General features: G+C 40.1%; 1 protein-coding gene across 1 annotated transcript in view; it reads right to left on the reverse strand.

Annotated features, from left to right (window-relative positions):
- Window positions 1-23,623, reverse strand: part of Tspan12 (tetraspanin 12) — a 64,501-nt gene that overhangs the window by 31,720 nt on the left and 9,158 nt on the right. The window contains exons 4-5 of the mRNA XM_021656927.2: window positions 19,915-19,997; window positions 18,935-19,070 (exon numbers count right to left, since the gene is read on the reverse strand). Coding sequence (XP_021512602.1) covers window positions 18,935-19,070; window positions 19,915-19,997 — 219 coding nt within the window. The remainder of the gene's footprint in view (window positions 1-18,934; window positions 19,071-19,914; window positions 19,998-23,623) is intronic.

Consider the following 23,623-nt stretch of genomic DNA (forward strand, 5'->3'; position numbering starts at 1 on the left):
ATGTGTGGGTTAAGTAATGTCCGACAATAATTAGTTGGAAAGGAAAGGGCTGGAGGGTGAGTTGGAAAGCTTGGAAGACAGCAAAGAGGGGGTTTGAGGTGGAGACCTGAATTTAGGTGGTAGCTTTGCAAACAAGTGGGAAACAATACCTTCCAACAATACAGCAAAAGGCACTGTACCACCAGGAAAGACGTATCTCCCCAAAGGCAAGAACTAGGAAGGACTAACTCTCCCGTGGAAGGATGGCGAAGGCACACGCGTTATTTGAAAACTATAGAAACACATTCCATTGGAAGTGCTAACTTCAGAACTCGGACACCTGAGACTGGAACTGGAAATGATTCTTTCATCAGAAACCGTAACTTTTGAATAGTGCTTTATATAAATCAAGCTCAGACTTTCGTCAAGAGCCTTCTAACGCGGTATGATCCCATTTCACACGTGAGGAAATGGGTGCAAAAGGTAGGTCGTGTGACTTAATGTGCCTGATGGATTTCATGGACTAGATCTTTGCAGCATAGGTCTGTGTGTTCTCCTTGCCACTCCCCATGGGCAGAGGAAACCTTACTGAAGCAAGTAGTGAAAATGAGAGGAAGAGTGGGCTTCCCTCCACTGATTCCAGCAGGAATAGGACAAAACGGGGCCCATGAATTGTCTACTTCCTGCACAATATGGCACTGGGTAGTAACACCAGATGATGGTACCTTAGATCACCTTCTTACTTACAATCAAAGCTGCATAAAGAGCAAACACCTAAACCCGTCCTTCATCACTTGGTGCCTGATAAATACCTGTCACACAAAATAACAGGTAAAAGCTAAGCAGAATGCAATGACAGTGGGTGGGGCTCGTGTGGGCTGTAATCTTAAAAGAACGCCTTAATAAACGTGATCTTTGAGAGGAAGCAAAACTGCTGGCATTCCAGAGAAAGCAGTCTCAGAAGAGGGGGCACCAAATGCAAAGCGACATTGCAGGTGAGTGAGTTAATAATCAAAACTGAGGGTAACCAGGACGCAGACGTGGCTGGGTCCGTAGAGCAGGTGCCAGACAGTGTTTTGAGGCACAATGGGTTGGGGAAAGGAGTTTGCATTTTATTCTAAGTGTGATGAAACCATTAACTGCTGACATGATCTGATGCACACTATGAAAACATTTCTGGTTGTTTTATCTACAGGAAAAGCAAGGTCATGAGATTTACATAAAGGACTGCTAAACTAGGATGGGAAAGGAGAAAGAGAAGGAAATTGACTGGCACTGGACTGTTGGCTTTCAAAGACATTTTTTAGAGTCTTTGTTCAAAGTGTGTCAATAACAGAAGAGCAGTCAAAGATGTAGAAAATTACAGTTTTCTATTTCTGTGAAATTTTCCTTCTGTCTTAAGAATGGAAGTCACCGCTAGTATTTTTAACTTGCTTCCTTCATTTTTCTTTCATTAAAACAAGAAGTACAACTGCACAATCTCTAAGTAGTATTGTTTAGAAACAGAAATGGGTCAAAATATAAAGTAGTATTTGCTAAGGGTTTCCCAATGCACCAGGCACTTCTGCTTCCAGCCCATTTAATCCGGATGCAGATGCTTCAAGACTAAGATCTTCTATCTAGTGTTATTTCTGGGGCTGAAATGAAAATTTTCATCCTTGAAAGGCCAGCTAGAAGAAATCAGGTGAACGAGGTACTCCACAACAGTTTCTTTTTGAGCTCTCTTTAATGCTTAAGAGATATTTCAACATGAAAAATGTGTTTACTATTGTGTTACAAAGATAACAGTAGATAAAGTTCAGTCATTTTCTGCTTAACCAATGTTCTTACCTTCGATAAGAAAAGATGCCAGGAGGCATGAGACTCCAGAGAAAAATTACACTATGGAATACCTTTGCTCCATAAAGCCTTAACCTGAGCTCTTGAAAACTGATCACAGTAAAAACCAAAGCAGTTCTCAAAAAGTGAGATATCACTAAGGAGACATATGGACGGGGAGGAAACTCCATGTGCTGAATGGGAAAAGGAGCCTTTCTGCATTGAGCTTATATCCTTTGAAATGCCAGCTGGTTTATCATTCCCGTCCCCTGCTTTCTGGAATCACTGGTGAGTTTGGGAAAGGCCCCAGGACCTGGCCATACACACGTGCTCAGATGAATGTGATATGACTAATACATGAGGAGCTACCAGGCCTATAGATGCACACCACAGGCGTCTGACAAGAAGTATGCTATCAGGTACAGTTTCACTATATTTTTATTATTTTATGTATTTTTTGTGTGCACTTGAGCGTATGCCTACGGAGGCCATTTGAAGAGTGTATAAATTCCCCTGGAATAGGGGTTCTAGATAGTTGTGAGTCACCTAGTCCAGAGAACTGAACCCCCGATCCTCCTTGAGGACAGCAAGTACCCCTGACAGCTGAGCCATCTCTCCAGACACTCTAGTTACTTAAAAGGACCATTTTTGGTAAGCTGTCATTACCATTACTTAAGCATCAACAGACATGAATATGTAAAGCATATATATCAAAACGTCCTATCATTTCAAAACTCAAAACTGTTGACCATACGACATAGTAAATTCCATATGACTTGACCATTCTTTTGACTCTGTAAAACTAAAGTGGTTGTCCCACGTGAAACAATCATGCTACCTTTATCCCATTAACACTCAGGGAATTGGACTTAATTGCACTTGAAGTTGAAATTATTCCCTCTTACATCTTCAATCTTTCTCTAAGTAAAAAATATGTGTAATTTAATTCAAGTAAACATTTTTACAAAAGATGCTACAGGTCCCTATCTGTTATTCTTACTCTGTTATTACTACTCCAAACTGAAGCATTCAGTCACCTAACTCCGGGAGCACTCCGCATGTCAAATCCATCCCTGCAGCACACAGGAGAACTGTACCCACCCTTCGCTTTTCTCTTCGTGGAGATCAAGACCGTTGCCTACTGATTGCTGTGCAGAGAAGCAATCAATCACTAGGTCAACTAGGAGCTGAGTTTGAGGCATCTTGATGTATGACGGTGATCACATCTTCAACAGAATGAAGCTAGCTAAGGAACTAAGCAACAGGCCCAGTTCTACTACAGTAAGTGAAAATCCTACATTAAGCGTGGAATTACCACACTTCACGGTCACCCCCTGTCCGTCCACACGGCGGAGGAGCATGCATGCAGCCTCCCACTTGGTATGACTGTCTTCCTAACTTCCCAGCGCCTGTGGTTTATCTGATGAGCTGGCTGTACTACTTTGTGGAACCCAGTGCAATACCAACTGGTCCTCTCTTCCCTCCATACAACCTTTATTGTCGCAATGGGACACGGTATCTCTCGGGACTTCATCTTTTGCTCCTGTCCATAGGACTCTTCGCCTTGGCTCTGCATATTCAGGTTTCCTTGTCTCGTGTATTTTAAGCCCCAGAGACTTAAACCAGTTGTTTGGCTTCTCCACAAATTGCAGTGTCAGTCAATAGCCAGACCATCAGTTCCAGCTGGCAGGATCTTATTCTTAAACATCATTTTATTCCCAGCGCCTAAGCAGTACCTGTCACACAGCAGGTACTCAATAAATGTCAGTGGAAATAATGACCGGTTTGCAAACTCGAAAGGCCAATTTCAGCGTTTCCTTCGGTTTCTTCTACCTAATTTGAACCTTGCGTTTCTTGTTAACGTCTGACTCCCTTGATGTCTGTCTACACATTTGTATTTTAAATGCTGCCTCTCTGTTTTATGTACATCTGTTTTTGTAGACTACACTCTGACAATCCTGTGTGCCTGGAAACATTTAAGACCATTTACACAGTTAAAGAAGGGGACACTGTGTCCCTTCCCATCTTTTTGGGCTACTAGTAACTAAGCATTTTAAAGAAATAATCAAAGAAAAGAAAAGAAAGAAAGAAATTGCAATCTTTTATAGGGGAACTCAAATATAATTATTTTCATTACCATTTTAGTTACTTTTTCAATGAAAGGTTGCTTAAAATAGTTAAGGCCCTCTATTCTAACTACACTAAAATTTGTGTTACACATACCAGTTTTACCCTCAAAATATTGTAATTTTTAAAAAGCATCTAGTAATAGGTTCTGATTTTCTGGTAATAGGACATGCAATACACATCAAGAGTTGCATTGTTCCCTTTTTTGAAAATGTTATAGGCCTTTACCTAATAGACCTGACTTCAAGTTCTGACTAATTTAACTAATAGCTTGATGTTTTTTGTCACACCAGCAAGACTCAGTTTCTTATTTCATAAAGTGAGGATTGCTTAGCAGTGGCGTACTCGGGATTCAATGACATAAGGTACCCTTGCATTCTAACCACCCCCTAAATGGTAGCCATCACTAATCACATAATACACTGTATTAGGACACACATTATGTTTAAAATATCTAGGTTCACCTCCTGGCACGTGGCCAGCATAGGCACTGCTGTCATTATGTCATTATGATGAGCGGATGGCCGTGTCAAAAACAAATTGTTCATCCTTTAGACACTGTGAGTGTCATCCCACAGCAGAATGTAATTCCAAAGACCATTCACTAAAATCATTAGCAAAATATCTGTTTGGAGAGAATACAACCGGAACTTTTCAAGATATCTTTCTTAGAAAACTACAGCAGGGGGGGTGTGGAAGGTGGGGGAAGTCAACTTCTTTTTGTTTGCATCGAAATCCATGTGTGTGTTACTTAAAAGTAACGAGGGTTGGCCACAGCACAGCAGCGTCACCAGTGGCTAGCTTTTGTCCACCGGAAGTTTCTGAAAAGGACTGGAAATGTGTGCCATCCATCATTTAGGAGCGGAAAAAGGCTACGGTGAAGGCCAGATATATTTAAGCCCTTGGTGAATTGTGGATAAATGTGTCCCTCAGTAAAAGCAGGAGTGCTCATGGCCAACCCCTTTTAAAGATTATTTTGCTCCTTTGTATGTGTAGATAAGCAAAAGCAAATCCTGGAGTTTACTAAAGAAGCAATTATTTATAGAAATGGTCTGGTTCCCTGCTATCTCCTTCACAGGATTTCTACTTAATGTAAACAGATCAAGCACATGCCCTGCCTGTCTGTTCTCTCTCTTAAAATGTCACTAAAATAATAACAAAGGTATCATCCCACGGAAAACAGAACGTGAAATGACACAGCAGTAAGCAAACTTAGCAAAGTGCAAAGAGAACAGAACAGTAAATCTAGTAGTGATTCTGAAAAGGCTAAAGGATAGATGGTGAGGGGGGAGATCTTAGAACAGTTTGATTCCTACTGTGTACTAGCAGCTCAACACACTTCTAGGAGTGTCTAGCCCTGGAAAAGAAGATTTGCTGAAAACCTATTTAGGGAAACAATGGACCCTGTGTTATCCCCTCCCCAAATATTATGAAAGTGGGTAACTAACCCATTTCCACCAGAAGATGAGGTTATGGAGACATTAATATAGTCTCACTCCAGGGGACAATAGGTACCATAGAAGCAGATCTGAAGGTCAAATCTATGTACTTTTCCTTCAGAGTTTCATGACTCTATCAAGTAAATAAACACAGCATGTTAAGCTAAAGAACAGTGGAAAAGGGTCTCCAAAATCCTGACAAAAAGACCATTCCAAGATGTGCATACATTGGGAGAGCCATGTCCAGGCATGTGCATAAAAAGTCTCTCATGTGTACTGTCATGAAAGCAGACTGGAAAATAAGAAAGAAACAAACAGGAGTGAGGTAAAATCCAGGGAAAAGTATTCAAAATAAGAGGAGGCACATGAAATGCCAGAATGGCAAACAATTGTCTCCTGATGGCAACAGCCTCAATAGACCTAGACAGAAAAAGTTGTAGCACATCCTGAGAGATCTGCGAAAGAAACTGAATTGTCCAATGTATCTCGATATGTGAAGAAAAACAATGTTTGACAGAGTTATGATTATATAAGATTATAATAACAAACCAAGTTATTAATTCTAACAAAAACAGTATTTCAGAAAGAAAGCATAAATGCACTGTTTTATATTCACGCCCAGTTGTGAATAGATTTTCCATAGTTACAAACACAGAAACATTGAACTAACAAAAACTGCGATAGCTCTAGGCTAAGGAAAGGAAATAAAGCAATGGTGGTCAAAGACAAAACGAGGCGTTCAAAGTCGATGGATGGTACTTAAAACTAAGCTTGGATGAGTGAGAAACGTTACATAAAAATGTGCTTTACAGATATGGTAAATGACAAGGGAATCTGCTGAGGTACAATTGATAGCAGTTGCCTTTGGGAGTGGAAAAAGGCAAGGGTGAAGGGCTTCTATATTTCATAAGGCTTTTAGCACTAAATTAACTCTTTAAATTATGTCTATGGAGCAGTCGCCTAGAAGGGTGGACAAGGATTTAAAGCAGCCATCTCCCCCCCGCAGCCTCAGGGCTAAGAAGAGAAGACTTGGAAACCAGAAAGCTTTAGATGTGTTTTACGTTGATGAATTAATTTTAAAGGAAATCATTCCAGAACACTGAACGATACTTCGGGGCTGTGAGAGTCAAATGCTGGGAAGGGCATGCAGAAACTTCTTCACAATGCTGCAGGATTATCTTCCTTTCAATCAGCGTGCTTTCAGTAGTTCAAAATAGGAATGGCTTAGCAAAACACACAAATTATGTGCTTCAGTGTGGTTTACGGGCTTGACTGGACATCAAGGTGTATTCTGAAATATTGTTCCTTAATGTCAATGTACATTCTACCTAAGTAAGTCTAGGTTAGCTTATCTGCCACAATAGTTCATTTCAATAACAAAACAGTGAAGCTTAAGATGCTCTAATGAAAAAATAAAAGATACTATAATGAAGGTGACTTTATCCTGAGAACCTGAATTTATTTACTGAAGAAATATATCCACATACGGGTATAATCAAATCATATGTATCAAAATGGAGGCAAAAATCAAGTATATTTATAAACAAATATCTACACATAGATGAAGATTAGCATGTACATACATGTACAAATCATGTATTATGTCAGGGATTTACATATATTAATATAATTTACTTACACACATGCAAGTACATGAGAGAGCCAAACATTGGGAGCTTTCCTTAGTAACTTTTACTGACTTCTGACCACACACACACAAACTCACACACACACACACACACACACACACACACACACGTTTATATATGTTCATAAAAAGTCCTTCTTGCCTTTAAACTGGGGAGGAATCCCTCCCCCCAAAAGCCCTGTGTATCTATCTTATACCTTTCCAGCTACAGAAAAATAAAAGACTACCAATAATTTTTAATGACAAAAAATAATTGTATTTTCCCTTTGTTACACTCTGGCTAGTTAAAGATAAAACTTTAATTGCCCTGTTAGATCACTGACAAATCTTACCAAAAAGCAGTTTTGCATTATTTCCCTTTGAAAATTTTCAACTTTAGCTAGATTAGATTCTTTGTGACAGTAAAATTAATTCATTTTTACTTACATATCTAAAGCTTTATAAGAAAGAACTAGACAGATGAATACCCAAAAAGTTCTGTAAACTGACAAAAGAAAGCAATTTTATTTCTTTTTATATTTTTACTTTACTACTAAAAATATTTTTTAAAAAACTTTCTAATATAAAATATTTTAAATAGTTTTCTTTTTAGGGGAGCTGACTTTCTAAATATTTTTGTTTCTAACTTTTGACCATCTACTAGATTTACAAAATAAATGTTTGAAAAAAAAAAAAAAAAGCAAGGCTAAATCTAGTAGGACACTGAGAAATGTAGAAAATGAATGTTTTTATTGCAGCAGTTACTGTTAGTGAAAGTATGCTCTGTGTAAAAGTTAATAGTATTTCATCCAATTCTGTTGTAAGGACGATGTGGTAGATACTACAAATGAAATCTAACCCCTACATACAACATCCAAAAATAACGTAGTTGTTATCTATTCTGGTTCTCTCACAAATACAAATTGAAAAGAAAAGATTTTTAATCAACAAAACGGAATTGTAATGTTTACATATATTTTGTGAGAAAATAAATAATTTGAAAGTATCGCCAAACCCTATGAGGATGCTTCCTAGTTAAAAAAAAAAAAAGTATAAGTTATCAACACTATAAAATTTGGTTAAGTTTACCACTCTGTTAATTTAAAGCCAGCCAGTGAGGGTTTTTTTTCATACATAATATTTGACATAATTTAAAGCCACAAAGAACTGGCTGAATTGCTTATCTAGGAAAATGCACACAGTTCTCCCAAATAAAGTCAGTTTCAAAATACAACACGCTTTACTAGACATTTTAATATTTTAAAAACACAGACCCTTTGACTCTCTCCCTGTTACATAACAAGTCTTTGAACAAACAAAAAGTGTTCGCTAAATGATAAATGATAAACTCCAGTCTCTCCCCTGTCAAATACTGAACTCTGCAAGCTTTCAGTGCTAAGTACCTTTATGTCAGTTGCTTATTTTTCCTCCCTCAGCGACTGGAGGTTTAAAAATATTATATTACTTATAGTTAGTAAATAAGGGAACTCCTGTGCCAAATATTTGTACAAGATAATGGAACGGCTTGCCCTTCTGTTAGGAATTTGCAGGGAATGAAATGCTAACAGCCCAAGAATACTTTCTACTTAAAACACACATATACACACAGCCTCTGTTTAGCCAGTTCTCAGCATGGCGTGACAGTGGACACAGGCATGGGGCATTCTTCAGGCACATCAGTGAAGTCTAAAGTTGTCCTACATATTTCTCAAAGAAATGTCCCCTGTTTGAACAACCATAAACAGAGCGAGGTTAATCTAATTTTGGAAAAAGCTAGAATAAACATCCCTTATGTCTCGTAACTACTCGTTGTGGGCAGAAATCCAAGTGCAGGTGGATATTGGCATGGCCCCACATCCACGCTTGATGTCTGAAAATGTATAGAAGACCATTCCAAAAGTGTACTCCTCCCTCTGCAATTTTATTTTCACTGGTCTTCGCTGAGCCAACGTCTTTATCAAAGCTGTTGGTGGGCCTCAAATCAGTAAGCGTGTGCATCATACGGTATTTCAACAGCTCATCAGAGAAATGTGCTCTGCCAGGCTTTGTGAGTCTGGCTGAGTGATATAAGTTCCTGGGGGGGGAGGGGAGTCAATGAGCTATATCATGAGAGGGAAGGCATTAAGGGTGAGGCAATAAAACAGTCGGACACGCTAGAGAGGTCACCATGTATACGGCTTCTGTTCCCTTGTAAGCTAGGTCAGCTCAAGTCTGCAAGCTCAGCCAGATCTCAGATAATTTACAGGCTGTTCCTGGTCTCTGAAGAGGCAACAGCTACAGATTATTGGGCCATTCCTCAGAATGGGAGACAGGGGTCCTTGTTCCCAGAACCTGTGCACGGACATGCAAATGGAAAGTTGCCTTAAATATTACCTATGCCACAGAGCCAAACAATGATAGCCTCTGCAATCCAGAGCATGATTTCATGCAAACCCAACCAAAGGCATCAGCCCTTCCCAAAGGACAAAGTGGCAGGCATCTATGACGGTGGGCATCACCATGACAATAATTCTAATAACAGATGAAAGTGGAAGTCTGGAGAGATAATTTTGGAAAGGAAAACATTAAAGTACGAAAAGCCAACTTTCAAGCTCGCCAATGACTTCAGAACCTCACACACATTGTTTTACCTTTAATTTCAGTTAGGCTATTCAATCTAATTCTTGTTTGTACACAGACACACACGCATACTACAATAGCAACAATAATAAAGGAAAGCAACACTTGGGAACTCTACAAAGGAGGAAAAGCATGTGTGAATGCAAAATCAGGAAATCTCAAGTTACCAAAAGAGCAATAGCTCAGTCTAGATTAGAGGTTCTCAACCTGTGGGTCGTGACCCCCTCTGTGGTCACATCCCAGCTATCCTGCATATCAGATATTTACATCATGATTCAGTAGCTAAAACTATAGTTACAAAGGAGAGATGGAATAATTTTATGAATGGGAGTCATCTCAACACGAGGAATTGCATTAGGAAGGGTGAGAATCATTGGTCTAGATGAGAGTACGAAGAATATGAACTGAACCACATGACTTTCAAAACAACTTCAAAGGAATGCACTTTGTTGCAGATATTTTCATAGAACAAAGCTGGAAGGTAAAGAGCATTCCAGGCCTGCATTCATGAACAAACACACGATGACTTGGTAAAGCATATACTTTATCGTCAAGTCAAAGCATCCAATCTCAGGCGAGTTAAACGGTTCTGCCCCAATCCTTCACGCACATTAACAGCTAGAAGAAACTTTTCGTTGGTGGGGATTCTCCTTTTGTTTCACAGCCTAGACTCAAGTTTGAAATCTATCTCCCTTGGCTTCATGAGTGCCAGGCTTACAGGTTTGTACCATGCTGCCCTGCTGTCTATGGCACTGTTTTCCTCGAGGCTAGAAAAATCCAAAAGCATATCGCATAACTACCTTGTACCATCCCACCATGTCTCCAGGTGCTAGCTTGTCTCCACAAACCATCTTAGCCCAGGGGGAAGTTGCCTGGTGTCAGTTTAGCTTGATGGCTAACTCAGACTGCTACAATTCTCTTTACAGTGGGTCCCTTTAAGAACAAACGCATCTGGAGAGCACTGAAGAAACTCTCCTATCATTAAAAGGGGATCTATAAACAGGAGCCCCCCGCCCCTTCATAGTCACTTTCCTCCAGGTTGCTGAGCAAAAGACCCCAAAGTAACTATGAACGCACACTGCTGCCAGGGATATGCCCTAGGGGTGAGCCAAAGGCGTCACTCTGTAGTTTAAAACCCTGAATGCCCGTCCTACGTGTGACGTTCGGGACTGGCAGTCTTCAACCCAATCAGCCCCACAACTCACCTCAGCTAGACTTAGCACACAGCTACTGTGCATCGCACAGGTGCCCCGCTCCTAGCCGCCGGGACCTTCTTATCTGACTGGACTTGCTCTGTCATTTCAGTTTCTCTGTTCCCTGCAGGGGCCTGGTGGGCACTGCTCTGGCCCTGCCCACTCCTCCCTCCCAGGACCTGCCTTTGTCCTCAGTCCTCAGGTCTTACCTCAGGCGCGTTCTTTCGTGCCTTTACTAAACACCCTCCCTGGAACAAGACAATTGTTCCTCAGCATTCTTCCAAAGTGCTTTCAGTCACACAAAAGAAGTTTATGGAATTAAACCATTTTAATTATGAAAGGTGAGCGTCAAATTGTTCCATTAAGTTTTTGGTCCATGCTTTCAAACTCCGCAGCACAAAAGCCTAAAATAGAACTTAAAATTGTGAGATGTTTTTAAAAGAGTGTTACCTGGGAAAGGGCCTGGGATTATTCAGTCTCACTTAATTAGAAATAATTCTTAAATTCTACAGCATCTTCAGGGATGCAATCATTTTAAGCTAATTTGTAGTTCCCAAGCTCTAAAGTTTCAAAACAGAAATAATGACAATCTAAAAAAAATAAAAGAAGAGCCATTTTTTTACAGTAATTCTATGTGTTGCTTTCATAGAGGGGTACAACTATATTATTTCCACATCAAAATAAAATGCAAACAAATTACTCTTGTCATTGGAGCTGCTAAAATGCATCTTAACACACAAACATACAACCAGGGCCTGTTACCTCTTTTTATTTGACAAGGAATAAAGGCATATGGATTTCAATCTTTAAAAATTAAATTTCTAAATGGTTTTGCATTCATAATATTACTAGTAATTAATTGGCCATTACATTATACATTACTAAATAATCATTAGCCATTACACACTTAATCTAATCAGTTTATCTGAAAGTTAGTTTCTTCATTGATTTACAGAACTTAATTTTTTCATGTTTTATCTTCACTATTTGTCCTCATTTTAAGACTCTGTGTAATACAGGCAGTTTCTCTTGAGTCATTTAAAGAGCTGCGTGATTTTAAATAAGTATCTACCACTTGATGTTTGCAAGTTGTTACTCAGAAAATAAACAACATACAAGCAGATGAGATAGGACAAGGATTTCACAACTGCTGCCTTCTTCTGCACAGACAGGTACATGGAGCAGCAGTGGTGAGCAGCATTCAGAGCCAGGGTGATGACATGATACCGCACAGACACAGCTTTAAACTGTGCATACCCTCAGAGCAGTCACTGCATCAACGGGTGTGGATTTATCTCTCAAAGCTGTTAGGAAGCGGTATGCAGCGAGGTCCTATGTGCTTGTTATGATAGAACACATTTCAATAGTGCGCAGGTCAGTCCAAAGCTAGAGCCATTCACTCTTCAATCTCTGAAGAAATCAAAAGGGCCAGCCATGAGCACTCACGGTCTTCTCCCAAAGGCCCCACACCAAGGCGGTGAGTCTCGGGCACTTTTCTTGGGCCTGGTCTCTGGCACTACCTTTACTTTGAAATGTGTCTGCTTACACAGTTCCCTGGGACATAACTACAGACAGAGACACCACCACTGCTTAAGGAATAGAAATAGTCAGAGAACAAGGCCACCGGTCCTTGTACACACATAAACACATGACCAGGCCTCTTACTGTCTCCTGCTCTGAATGTGAGTCTTTCCATCCCATACTGGAAATACTCCCCAGAGCCCTTTCTCCAGAATCTACAGGCATAGAAGCATAGGCATTCCTGCAAAGACTTCACAACCCACTTACTTGATCTTAGTCTCTCAGTTCTGCACGTCGTTCTCAATGCCCCCACCTGCCACGGGCCATGATTCTCCTGCCCACACAGCTCTCCCCTCCTTCGCCTCTCCACCAGAAAGGTTCCAATGCATTTTCAATACCCAGGAAACTCACCCCCCCACACACACACACACTTTGAACAAAATTTGAGGTCTCTTTTGTGCCTGATTCCAGATTCCCACACTAATTTATTTATAAATTTAATATGTTTGTATTGTCAAATTCTATCTTCCTGCCCCTTCCACCTTTGTCTCTGGAATGCCTATCACAGGGTGCAAACTTGGTGCCTGTGATTAAGGAGGAAAGGGAGAGAACAGGACAACGGGAAGGTGAAAGAAAGAGAAGAACCTGTGTGCTCCTCTGGCAGGATTAGAGAGAGTAACAGCAGTTTAAAAAAGTCTCAGTGGAATATAAATAGATATTTTTAAAAGATGAGGTGGGAAGGAGTAATAATAATGGATAGCTAGGCAGTAAAGAAGCACGGGCCAGTGTGACCCATCGGATGTACAGTAATGGCCCGTTGCAGTGAAACGCACATGGCTTTGCACACAGATCGTATCTGAATGCTAATCACAGCGCCCCCGCCAGCTGTGTGCCTTCAGGCATGCTACTTTTCCTCTTCTATAACTAGCCTATCCAAAGCTAATCATCATGGATATTTTCTGAGAAGGCAAGAGTAAAACTTGCTGGATGCTGACCGTGTGGGAAACTACACAGGGGACCTCAGTTTACAGCTAAAATTGTTAGGTTCTCTACCCAAAATTCTAAACCAGTTAAAAAAAAAATCTAGCTAATAGTTTAGTTCATTTTCACTTGATAACTTATGAATAGCTTCGTAATTATAAAATATGGAGCTACCTAAGAGAAAAATTTAAACCAAGAGTTTGTAGAAAACATATTACTACATAAAGATTTATTGGTTTTATGTTATGATTCTTTGTAGCCCTGGCTGTCCTGGAACTCACTCTCTAGTTCAGGCTGGACTCAAACGCACAGATCCAGTTGCCTCTGCCTCCCAAGTGCTGAGGTTAAAGGCCTGGGCCACCCCTGACCATCTGTACTGTGTGGCTTTAAACAGAGCCATTGTGGAAAGGAAACTCTCAAGATTGTTGAAGATTCCTTTGATATCCAAGACAGAAACTGTTCAGAGCTGGTTCAATCACTGCGTATTCAAAGGAAGTGTTGGAAATGCTTCAACAAACTCAATTGTCTTATGCAAATTATCTGGAATGAATAAGCTGAAAAATAACCTTCTTTAAGAGAATCCTCAAGTCCTCCACCTGTCTCCCAGCAGTTTCTGACCAGCCCCTGAGTGCCTGTCATGTGCTGACAGGGGAGCAGAAACTTTAGCCTTCCATTCCGGCAAATGATGACCTGATAGTCACATTCAGTGGCTGTCGACCCTGTAAGTGTGTGTCTGTAAGCCTGTTTACATTCCCCCTGAGCTAGCACAGCATTGCTAATGCCAGCCTTAATAGCTGAGCAGAACTGCAATAACAAATGAATTTCATTTAGTCTACCACTAAAGCCTTGGGGAGTACCTATCTAAAGCTTAAAACCAATTTCCATTTAGCCTCAATTTCTCTTTGAAAGATTGAAGGAATTTGTGCTAGTGAAATTACTTTGAAAATCACTGCATGTCCAAGTTTCTTTTCCCAATTATTTCTGACCTATGAGAAAATGTAAATGTCCTAATTGTAATTAGAATTTAATTACTCTTAGTCTGTTCATAGAAATATACGTTCCCGGAGCTGGAGAGATAACTCCGTGGTTAAGAGCCCTTGCCGCTCTTACAGAAGACCTAGGTTTGGTTACAAACACCCACATTAGAGGCTTCACAACTGATTGTAACTCCAGTTCCACGAGGTCCAATGCCCTCTTCTTACCTTTGCAGGCACCAGGCACACACACATATGTACCTGGCATCAAACACTCAGACACATAAAGATAAATCTTTTGTAAAACAAAATATACATATATACACATATATACAAAGTTATTCTATGACAGCTTCATACTTAATAAGATCAAATCTAGGGCTGGGTTTGTCATGTATGACATATACAAGGCCCTGGGTTTTATCTCCAGCACCAGATATAAAGGAGGGGTAAATCATATCTAATGGGAGTGGGGTGGCCAGACTCATGAAAAGAATAGAATGCTCATTTAACTATCACATAATATTGTTGGTATATGTATAGTCTTAACTTTGCACATGAGATACTCACATAAAAGCATTATCCATTATTTATCTAAAATTTAGTTGGATATTGGGTGTCTTATTTGGACACCTTAAATGGGGGTGTTTTAGCTCTTTGTATCTATAAGGCAATAATTCAATACAGGGATCATATAAATGATCATTCATCTATAGTTCTTAGAGGTAGTCAGTTTGCTTATAGACAATTTTTTTTTTCAGTTTGTTTTAGTGTCTTTCTTGGGGGCAGAGTATGGCAGGAGGAGCTTGGCTATAGGGATCTGTTTGGAAGGAGACCCTATATTTTATTTTACACTGGACCATTGGATAATGACACTTTTACTTTACTTGAATGGCACTGCAGTCCCACCAAAAGTACTATTTTCAAAACATTTGCTCTCAAAAATAACTGTTTTTGAAACAATAAAGCAAAGCTAAAATAGATTTTTTTACACTAATCTGGCTTATAAATCTTAACACTGAAATAGACAAATTGGAAAAACCCATCTTGCATACTTAATTTATGTCTAAAATAAAAGGAAATGGTCCTCCTTTTTTTCCCCCAAAGGATAAAAGGCAAAGAAGAATGAAATAGGGAGCCGTGAGGATTGCTTCACAAATATTTACCCAAGACCTAACAGTGTCACATTCTGCACCAACTTGACTCCCCCTTAACCAAGCCCTCTTCTTCGTAATCTAAACCTTCCCAATAGCCAAGCCCATCCATCTACTCTCCCTCTTTCTCAGGGACCATCATAGTCTAATGTGCTGGTTACTCTCTCTCACCATTCTACCTCATTAAGCTGCATTTAATAAACACTTATTAAAATGATGGGAAAGGTGAATGGCTGCTCTAAGTATGGTAGTTTTGGCTGATTACATAATAAATTTATAAGTAGGGAAACTCATCGAAACTCCAAGTTGGAGAAAAGGCCCATGGAGAATTGTCCTTGGCAATCAGAATCACTGAGGTCTGCTTGAATCACAGCCATTGTCCTCACCCTTTACTGACCTTGGGCTGGTTACTAAGTTCTCCGAGCTTTATTTAACATTTACTTGTCACAGACCATTGCTGGTGTGTTTGAGGTCAGCCATCACATTTAAAATGTTTTACGTGCTGCAGCACACATTACAAGGAACTCAGGAAAAGTCAGTGTTTATATAGTAAAATTACAAAATCTAAGTTATCCGAACTGAGTTGCTGGGGTCTGAGCAGCAGATTCTTTATTAATAGCAATGTAGAAGAAGCAGTGAAGTCACTTAACATCTCTGTAGTCTCTATTCCTCATCTTAATTATCTGACAGTAATAGCACCTATCTCATTAGAGTCGTGGGGAGGATAAAGTTGATCAATTCATTCAAGAATCTTCATATAACAATCATCAGGTAACATGCTATAGCGTCTGGCAGGAGAGGCATCTTAGAAATATTACCTAGAGCTTTTCTCATCGCTTTCTTTATGATTGCTGCAGATAACATTTCAGATAAGTCTTGATGGGGTGGTAGTAGCTAGACAAAAGTATTTTTAAAAATTCTTAAAGAGACAGCAAGAATAAAAGCAGGGGAAAGGAAAAGAAGAAAAAGATGTCCAGAAATGAGAAAATACACCTTAACTAGAGAATCATAAAGTAGGTAAGAAAGCTAAAAATGGCAGATGAAGGCTTGGCTCCAGAAGGGCTTCATGCAAGTTCCAGACGTCTGTAAAACGTCACTACCCATCAGGGAGACTATCAGACTCTTAGAGCATAACAAGAGTAAAGTAATCATGATTGTACTGGTTTAACCGAACTACACTGGGTTAGAGCAGGCAATAGTAGAGGAACAAATTTCTGTGTCCTGAGAGCTTGTACAAGAACAATCAGATAAGAACAGAAAAGGGGGCTGAGTTCCTGAGGTTGCAGAACCAGGATCCATAGGAGCTGGCTAGGGCAGGGGGAGCTCAGGGAGGAGGCCAGGGGATAAACCACTTGAGAAACAGCAGATGCATATTAGCTGTGAGTGATGGACCTCTGGGAGTAGAGAGCACGTTTTATTTTTAGCAATGGAGAAGCTGTGTCTGGGGCTAGAGAGATCAAGGTCTAGAAGCTTGCTGTGGGTGGTGAAGTTATAATGAGAACGAAGCCTGGGAGGCCAAAGATGGTCAACAGAGGAGAAACCAAGATGTAGGTGGTACCTACAGACTCAGAGAGCAGCCACAGCCCGAAGCTATCTCATTAAAAAAGGAACACCCAACAAACAAAGAAGGAAGAGGAGACAGAAACGGGCAATAATGCAGATGTGTTCACTGTCACCACTACAAATCTAGGTCTGAGCTGACCCTGAGGACAGAGCTTGGAGCTATTCCTCTCCCACCTCAGAGGACCCAGTGCAATCCTTATTCTTATCAGAGAGTAGTGGAATTGGACATTGATCCTGTGCACTGCTCTGATGGCAAAAACAAAACAACAAACAGAACAACATGTACGCTCAGTAAGTGTTTAAAGAATGAAATGAATGAATGAACAAGTTAATGGCAATAGGACTTCGGTCTTCCATGCCACTGTGAACGCTAAGGCCTCTTCCCACACCACAAATCAGACACTCATTCACAAACCTGTGGTTTGTCCCCCATCTAGTAGCAGACCAAGTTACTCCACCGGCTTCTTTTGCTGACCTCGAAACAGCGTAGTGAAATGCATGAATGGTTTCTAAAACGTGCTCTCACAAGTTCTTGTGGTTCCATAATACACCTGACCCCACCTCACCTCATAGTACTCCTCAGGGACCATCCAGAGCAAAAGTTGGAAGGAAGCAGAAAATATCAGTCATGCTGAAAGTGGTTATAAAAGAAAGCGGTCTTGAGAGATCATTGTAGCATTGTGGTTTTTAAGAAGGCCACTGAGATTCCCTTACCTTTAAAATGCATTTACATAGTATTCGGATTATAGGAGGCTTAATTCATTCACATGAATTCTTAAACTTACCCAAGTATTTTAAAAACATCCTAAGATCTGAAAGCCATCTACCATCCTTCTCTTCTCTATATGTGCATTCATGTGATTGAAAGCGCTGGGCACATTTTCCATTCTCTGAGTATGGTTGATCTTCTACAGTTTTTACCCCCCCCCCCCCGTTTTCCAACCTGGAAGTTACTCGCCAAGAAACCTGCAGATAACTTAACCAAGGTTGTCCCCGTGACATTTAAAGCTTCGTTCTGCTTCACACTAAGGTTCTGTTTGAATTGGCATGATGGGATCCTGGCAAGCATAGATATGAGCAAGCTGGCTATGGAAGCCAATCTGTTCTCATTCCTCGCCAGCCCCACACGCAGCGAGGTCACATTGGTCGCTCGAAATCAGCGAGGCTGGGAGTGCTTGCCCTCAAAGTGCTAAAAAGTGGGTCTTTTACTCTGCCCCAAAGATCCAGTTCACCAGCAAACTACAAATTACAAAAAAAGGAACACAGTTGGTAAATTAACTTTTCCAGAGTCTCACGTGGCCACAAGTTAGATGTCAGCAGGCTCATTGCCTGGTGGCACTGGAATGCCAGTTCACATGTACGCTACTCTAACTGGCTCTCATTTATAATTTGAAAAGTTTAGCAGTTTTTATTTATAAGATTAATTATAGAAGCTGAAGGAGTAAAATCAACTTAAAAATAATTTAGTAAAACCCTTCCAAAGTTTTTGTGTTTTGTAATGAAGCAAAACAGTAGCTAAAATTAAAGAAACCGATACTTGTTATATCTCCCAGACCATTTAAGGCAATATGCAAATTACAATAAACCTTCCATCTCATCTCACTACCTGAATTTCTCAATAGGACAGCCATTATGGCAACTCAGCTCTGGCCCGGGAGGGACGAAGGTCTATGCCGCTAAAAAAAAAATTATTATCAAATGAAGATGCCAAAACAGAGACAGAGTGAAATAATTAAATAGCGCACATATCTCCCTGCCTCATATAGAAAATATCTGTATTAAAATCATCTCTTAGAGAAAGAACGGTCCCTTCTCACAGGATGCTGGATAATGACCAGCGACCATTTCTTTAGAGTTGCTAATACAGTTATGGGCTTCAGAATGCTGCATTGTCACATGATGCTTTAGGTATAATAAAGAGAAGGTATAAACACTGTACCCATGCAAGAAGCAACAGATTTCTTTTCACCGTTCCACAATATCCCAACATTCCTACGATGATAAGGAAACAGCAAACAGCAATCATGACCGGGTGAACCACGGGAAAGTAAGTCAAGATGACCGCCTCTTCTACCCTAAGAGAGGAAGATCATATCACAAGATAAATAAAACATTATCAAAACAATCAAATTCCTCCCCAGATCCCAGACACTGAACAAATGCTACAGTGAGTTCTGGTTCTCCAAATTATCATCTTCCAAAGGCCGGTGGCTTTTGTGGATATTCTCAAAAATCACCGTTCTTTGTGTCTGTTTGCTTGCTTTAACTTTGTTTTAGTTTTACAGTATTTTTATGTAAGTGGAAGCATTTCTACCACAACACATCTGAAATGTAGGCTCCAAAGTCACAGCCACGTCCTGGGAGGAATTGCCTTCCTCTCTGATTTGGAGTCTGAATAGCACTTTTCTCCTCTCTGATAACTAATCATTTTCTAATGTGAGGAGAACAGGAATGCGTAGGGAACCAGGGATAATCACAAGAGAAGGTAAGGAGAGGACTTTTTGCTAGGACATATGTAGTCAGTAACCAGAACCTGTGATAGGGATGAAAGCGAAAGTTAACCATTACTCAGTGCTCAGACGCTCTGGTGTACAAATGCAGACTTACACTGATCACTCTAACTTAGTGGTATATGTCGTCTTCTCTGCTCAGAGATGAGGACAAGCAGACAACGGATGCATCACTAAGCACACAAATGTCCATGGAAATGTCGTGTCACCTGATGTCCTGCAGGACTGGTGGAATTCCTTACTGAGAATGGGGAAAGAAGGCAAGTTCTAACAGATAGGTTGGAAGAAAAAGTGTTCTACAGCATGATGGAGGAGACCCACCCAACGAACAGCTCAGAGAAAAGATGTTTAAAAACCGGGAACTGGAGAGATCATCTGGAGGAATTCAACAGGCAATGAGAAAGCCTACCTTGTTTCTGCAGTTAAAGTCAAGACGTTATTTAGGTAGTCCCTCATCCAAGCAGAAACTGCCAACACACTGATGGACATCAACTGAGGAGAAAAAAATAAAACAAACAAACTTGTCACCAGAGATTTATGCAACATTCCCTTTAAGATTAACAACCTTAAGTGAAGGATTTCTTATGTAATTTTCATGTTTTTCCTAATTACCTATTGGATTTCTATTGAATTTTACTGGTACCATAAATATCTGACTATTCTGCTTAGTAATTATACATACCCACTGAACAGAGTATCCATAAATACAGTACAAACAAGTGAACTCTTAAGTGGCTGACTACAAGTTCAGTGCAGAAATTTCCAGATGAGCAATTCAATTTTCAGACGCAGAAGAGAATCTAAAACTGTCATCCTTAAAAGCAAATAAACAATCAAATATGGCTACTGAATAATTATACATTGTCAAAAGATCACAGGTGCTAACAAAAAAAAAAGCTTCTATGGACTAAAATTCAAAGTGAACATTAGAATAACAGTAATAACAACAAATGTAATGATGGACACTGATCATTACTCAGAAACTGACATGAATCTCTTAGTTATTTTTACTTCATTTTTCCTATACGAGGTAAAAGCAGAGCCAAAGGCTGAGATTTTTAGTAGCAGAATTTCCAGTCATTCACGCAGCCATTATATCCTGCAGTAACAGCATTTAACAACCCCTCCTGAAATATTGAAGCAATACAGGAGGTTCCTCAGTGCCAGACAAAATTAGCAGATGAGAGAGTTTCAGTCCTGTCTGTACATTCGAGTGACCTGGGACTCGAACAAAAAATCATAGGCGTAAGTTCCGCAGATGTTCCGATCCCTTGGCCGAGCTGAGGACCGCTGCAGCAGCAGAAGGCTAATGGAAGTGCCTAGAATGGAACAACTGGACTGCGGATACCCCGGCATCTCGCTCAATGAGAGGCAATCAGACACTGCAGATCTCACGATCTGAGCAATCGAAAGTACCCAGAAATGTAAAGTATTTTCACACACACACACAAAAAAAGTCAAACTTGAACGCAATTAAGCATCCAACTCTATCAGTTTATGAGCACAAAATACGAGGTATAGTGTTAACTACCACCTCTGGGATACAGTAAATAAAATCAAGAGCATGAGTTTATTTTACAAGAAAAACAAATTTGTTTCTGTGATTTGAATAAAAAGCAGATACTGAAATGAAATTTTTGAAGGAAGCTGTTAAAAATTAAAAGAAATTCAAGAGATTTCCCAATGTAATGGGTTGGCCTGCTTTGAACCCTGATTCAAACAAATCAATTGCAAAACAAAATATTTACAGGCAATTAGAGAAATTTTAACTTTGATGGTTTCAAATCTAAGAACTTGCCTATTATTTCAGGCATGAATACAAACTCAATTTATTTTTGAAAGTTCCTCACCTCCTGGAGATCTATAGTGACTTGTGGATGAAATTTAACGATGACCAAGGGGCAGCAATAAAAAAGCGTGCCCTGCAGGGAAAGTTAGCTGAAAGTGGAGCAGGGTGTGCTGGCAAATACTGACACTGAGCAATGAGGAAACAGGGGCTAATTATAGTTCTTTCAAGTTGAAATACGTTTTAAAATTCTCAAAACTAAAAAATGTTAAAAAAAAAAAAAAGCTAGCTAACACATGTCGATATGGAGTCTGCCTGGAAATCTGAATTCTAAAAGGGGAGAGTGGGCTCCTGAACTCTGAAGATTTCCCTATTTTATCTGAAGCCTTTTCAAAATGTGCCTTTGTTTTCTTAAAGATACTGATTTTTAACATTTCTGGCGTTTAGATGAACATCAGTCGTTTCAGCTTTAAAGCTGAGAGGGTGGTGATCTAAGCTGACATGAGTCGCTGATGATGCAGGCAGTGACTGAAACAGGCTCTCTAGATAAGGCCTCCCAGGCGAGCTCCTGTGCTCCCAGCCATGAAGAACCGCTCTCTGCGGGGAAGCCAAGGAGTGAGCTCACCATCACATGACTTGTTTGCACATCTGTATTGAACACGTTTCGTCTCACATCTGCGTGGCTGTGTGTGGGTCTTTACCTTGTAAAAGTCACAGAGGTAGGATGCTACATTACCTTTCTACACTGATACACAACCCTGTCACTGCTCTACCAAGCAGTAATAAACGATCTTGGAATCTCCACCCTTGAGATTCTTTCTTTCTTTTTTTTTTTTTCTTTTAAATCATTTTGAGAACATCCTGCGTGAGTTCAGTGCATTTTGGTCACAGCTGCCTTTTCTTCTCGCCCCTCTAACTCATCCTTGTGTGTCTAAGTCCATTTCCAACCCTGAGTCTTCATTATCAACAGCGGTTGTCATGAGACACAGTTCTTCCACTTATAGAAAAAAAGAAAAAAAATAAAAGAAAGCAACGAGGAAAGAAAGAAAGAACAAGAAGAAAAATGTATTTATTTTGAACTGTGTGTTTTATGACATTTATTAAATGGCAGAAATAACAAAGCCTTGGCTTTGAAGTCATTATTCCATTCAAAGCATGTACATCGATCTTGGCCAGGTATTGACACTAATGAGAAGAGACTGACACTATCTTCATGATGCAATTAACTTAGGGAAGAGGACACACATTAGCAACTGATCAGAAGTGTCAGTGAGCAACTGCAAACTGTACCAAGTGGGAAAGAAACAGAACAAGGTGCTTTAACAACTCTTTTTAGGCTGTCTGATTTAATCCACGAGGTCAAAGGGGCTTCTCCAAGGCAGCTGAGATCTGAGGGGCAATGTCAAGTTAATTAGAAAGGAAAAGGATAAAAAGAACTTTCCAGTCAAAAAGAAGAGCAAAGGTTCCAAAGTGGAAGGCAGCATGACATGATCAGAACGGAGAAACTGTTCCTGGCAGGAATATACAAGCAGACAAGGACCAGAAAATAGCCGTGGAAGGTACCTGAAGGTGTATGTCCTGTACCACAGCGGCAATGGGAAGGCATTGAACTCTGAACTCCAACTAGGAAATCAGGTCAGCAGCTTCTCAGCTGATGACTTTTAGTACTACGTTTAGTCTTTCCTTAGTTTTTTTTTTTTTTTTTTTTTTTTTGTTGTTTGTTTCACCTTTAAATCCATCATATTAAAAAAAAAATTCTACTATATAGAAGATTCTTATGATGAAGTAGACCCAAATATATTACCTATTACTATCACGTATCACTTTTAACCTGGGCATTTCTCTTAATCTTTCTCAATGCGAGATTCCAGACTACTCCTGAATCAGTTCAGAAATGAAATTATCAGATACGACAAGGTCTACCAAATGGACAGCACACAGAGCAACTGAACAGCCCTTCTCAATCCTAGCAGGTCTCAAACCAATCCCAGCTCCACTCTCCTTGAAGCCTTTTGTCCCCCTTACAGTGTTTACAAGCCCAGTGAATGGAATAATGAACCCTTCAATCACATCCACTGGCAACTTGGCAGACAGCCTGAGCCTCTCCCTCTTCCTCGATGGACATTTAATTAGTTTTGAATCCTTTGCATGGTTCCTGAGAGGCAGCTGGCGAGTTCCTCCCCACTTCCTGCTGCTTCAGGCTGGTTCAAGCCCCCATCCTCTCTTGCCAGGATGTAGCAATCATTTTCATAAGCTATCTCTCCATCTCACAGACCCCACCTCCACAGTACAGGATCAAGCATCCTTCAGCACATAGCTATTTCCCGTCTCC

The sequence above is a fragment of the Meriones unguiculatus genome, chromosome 21, assembly GCF_030254825.1.
Source record: "Meriones unguiculatus strain TT.TT164.6M chromosome 21, Bangor_MerUng_6.1, whole genome shotgun sequence".
In the NCBI taxonomy this organism is placed as follows: Eukaryota; Metazoa; Chordata; class Mammalia; order Rodentia; family Muridae; genus Meriones; species Meriones unguiculatus.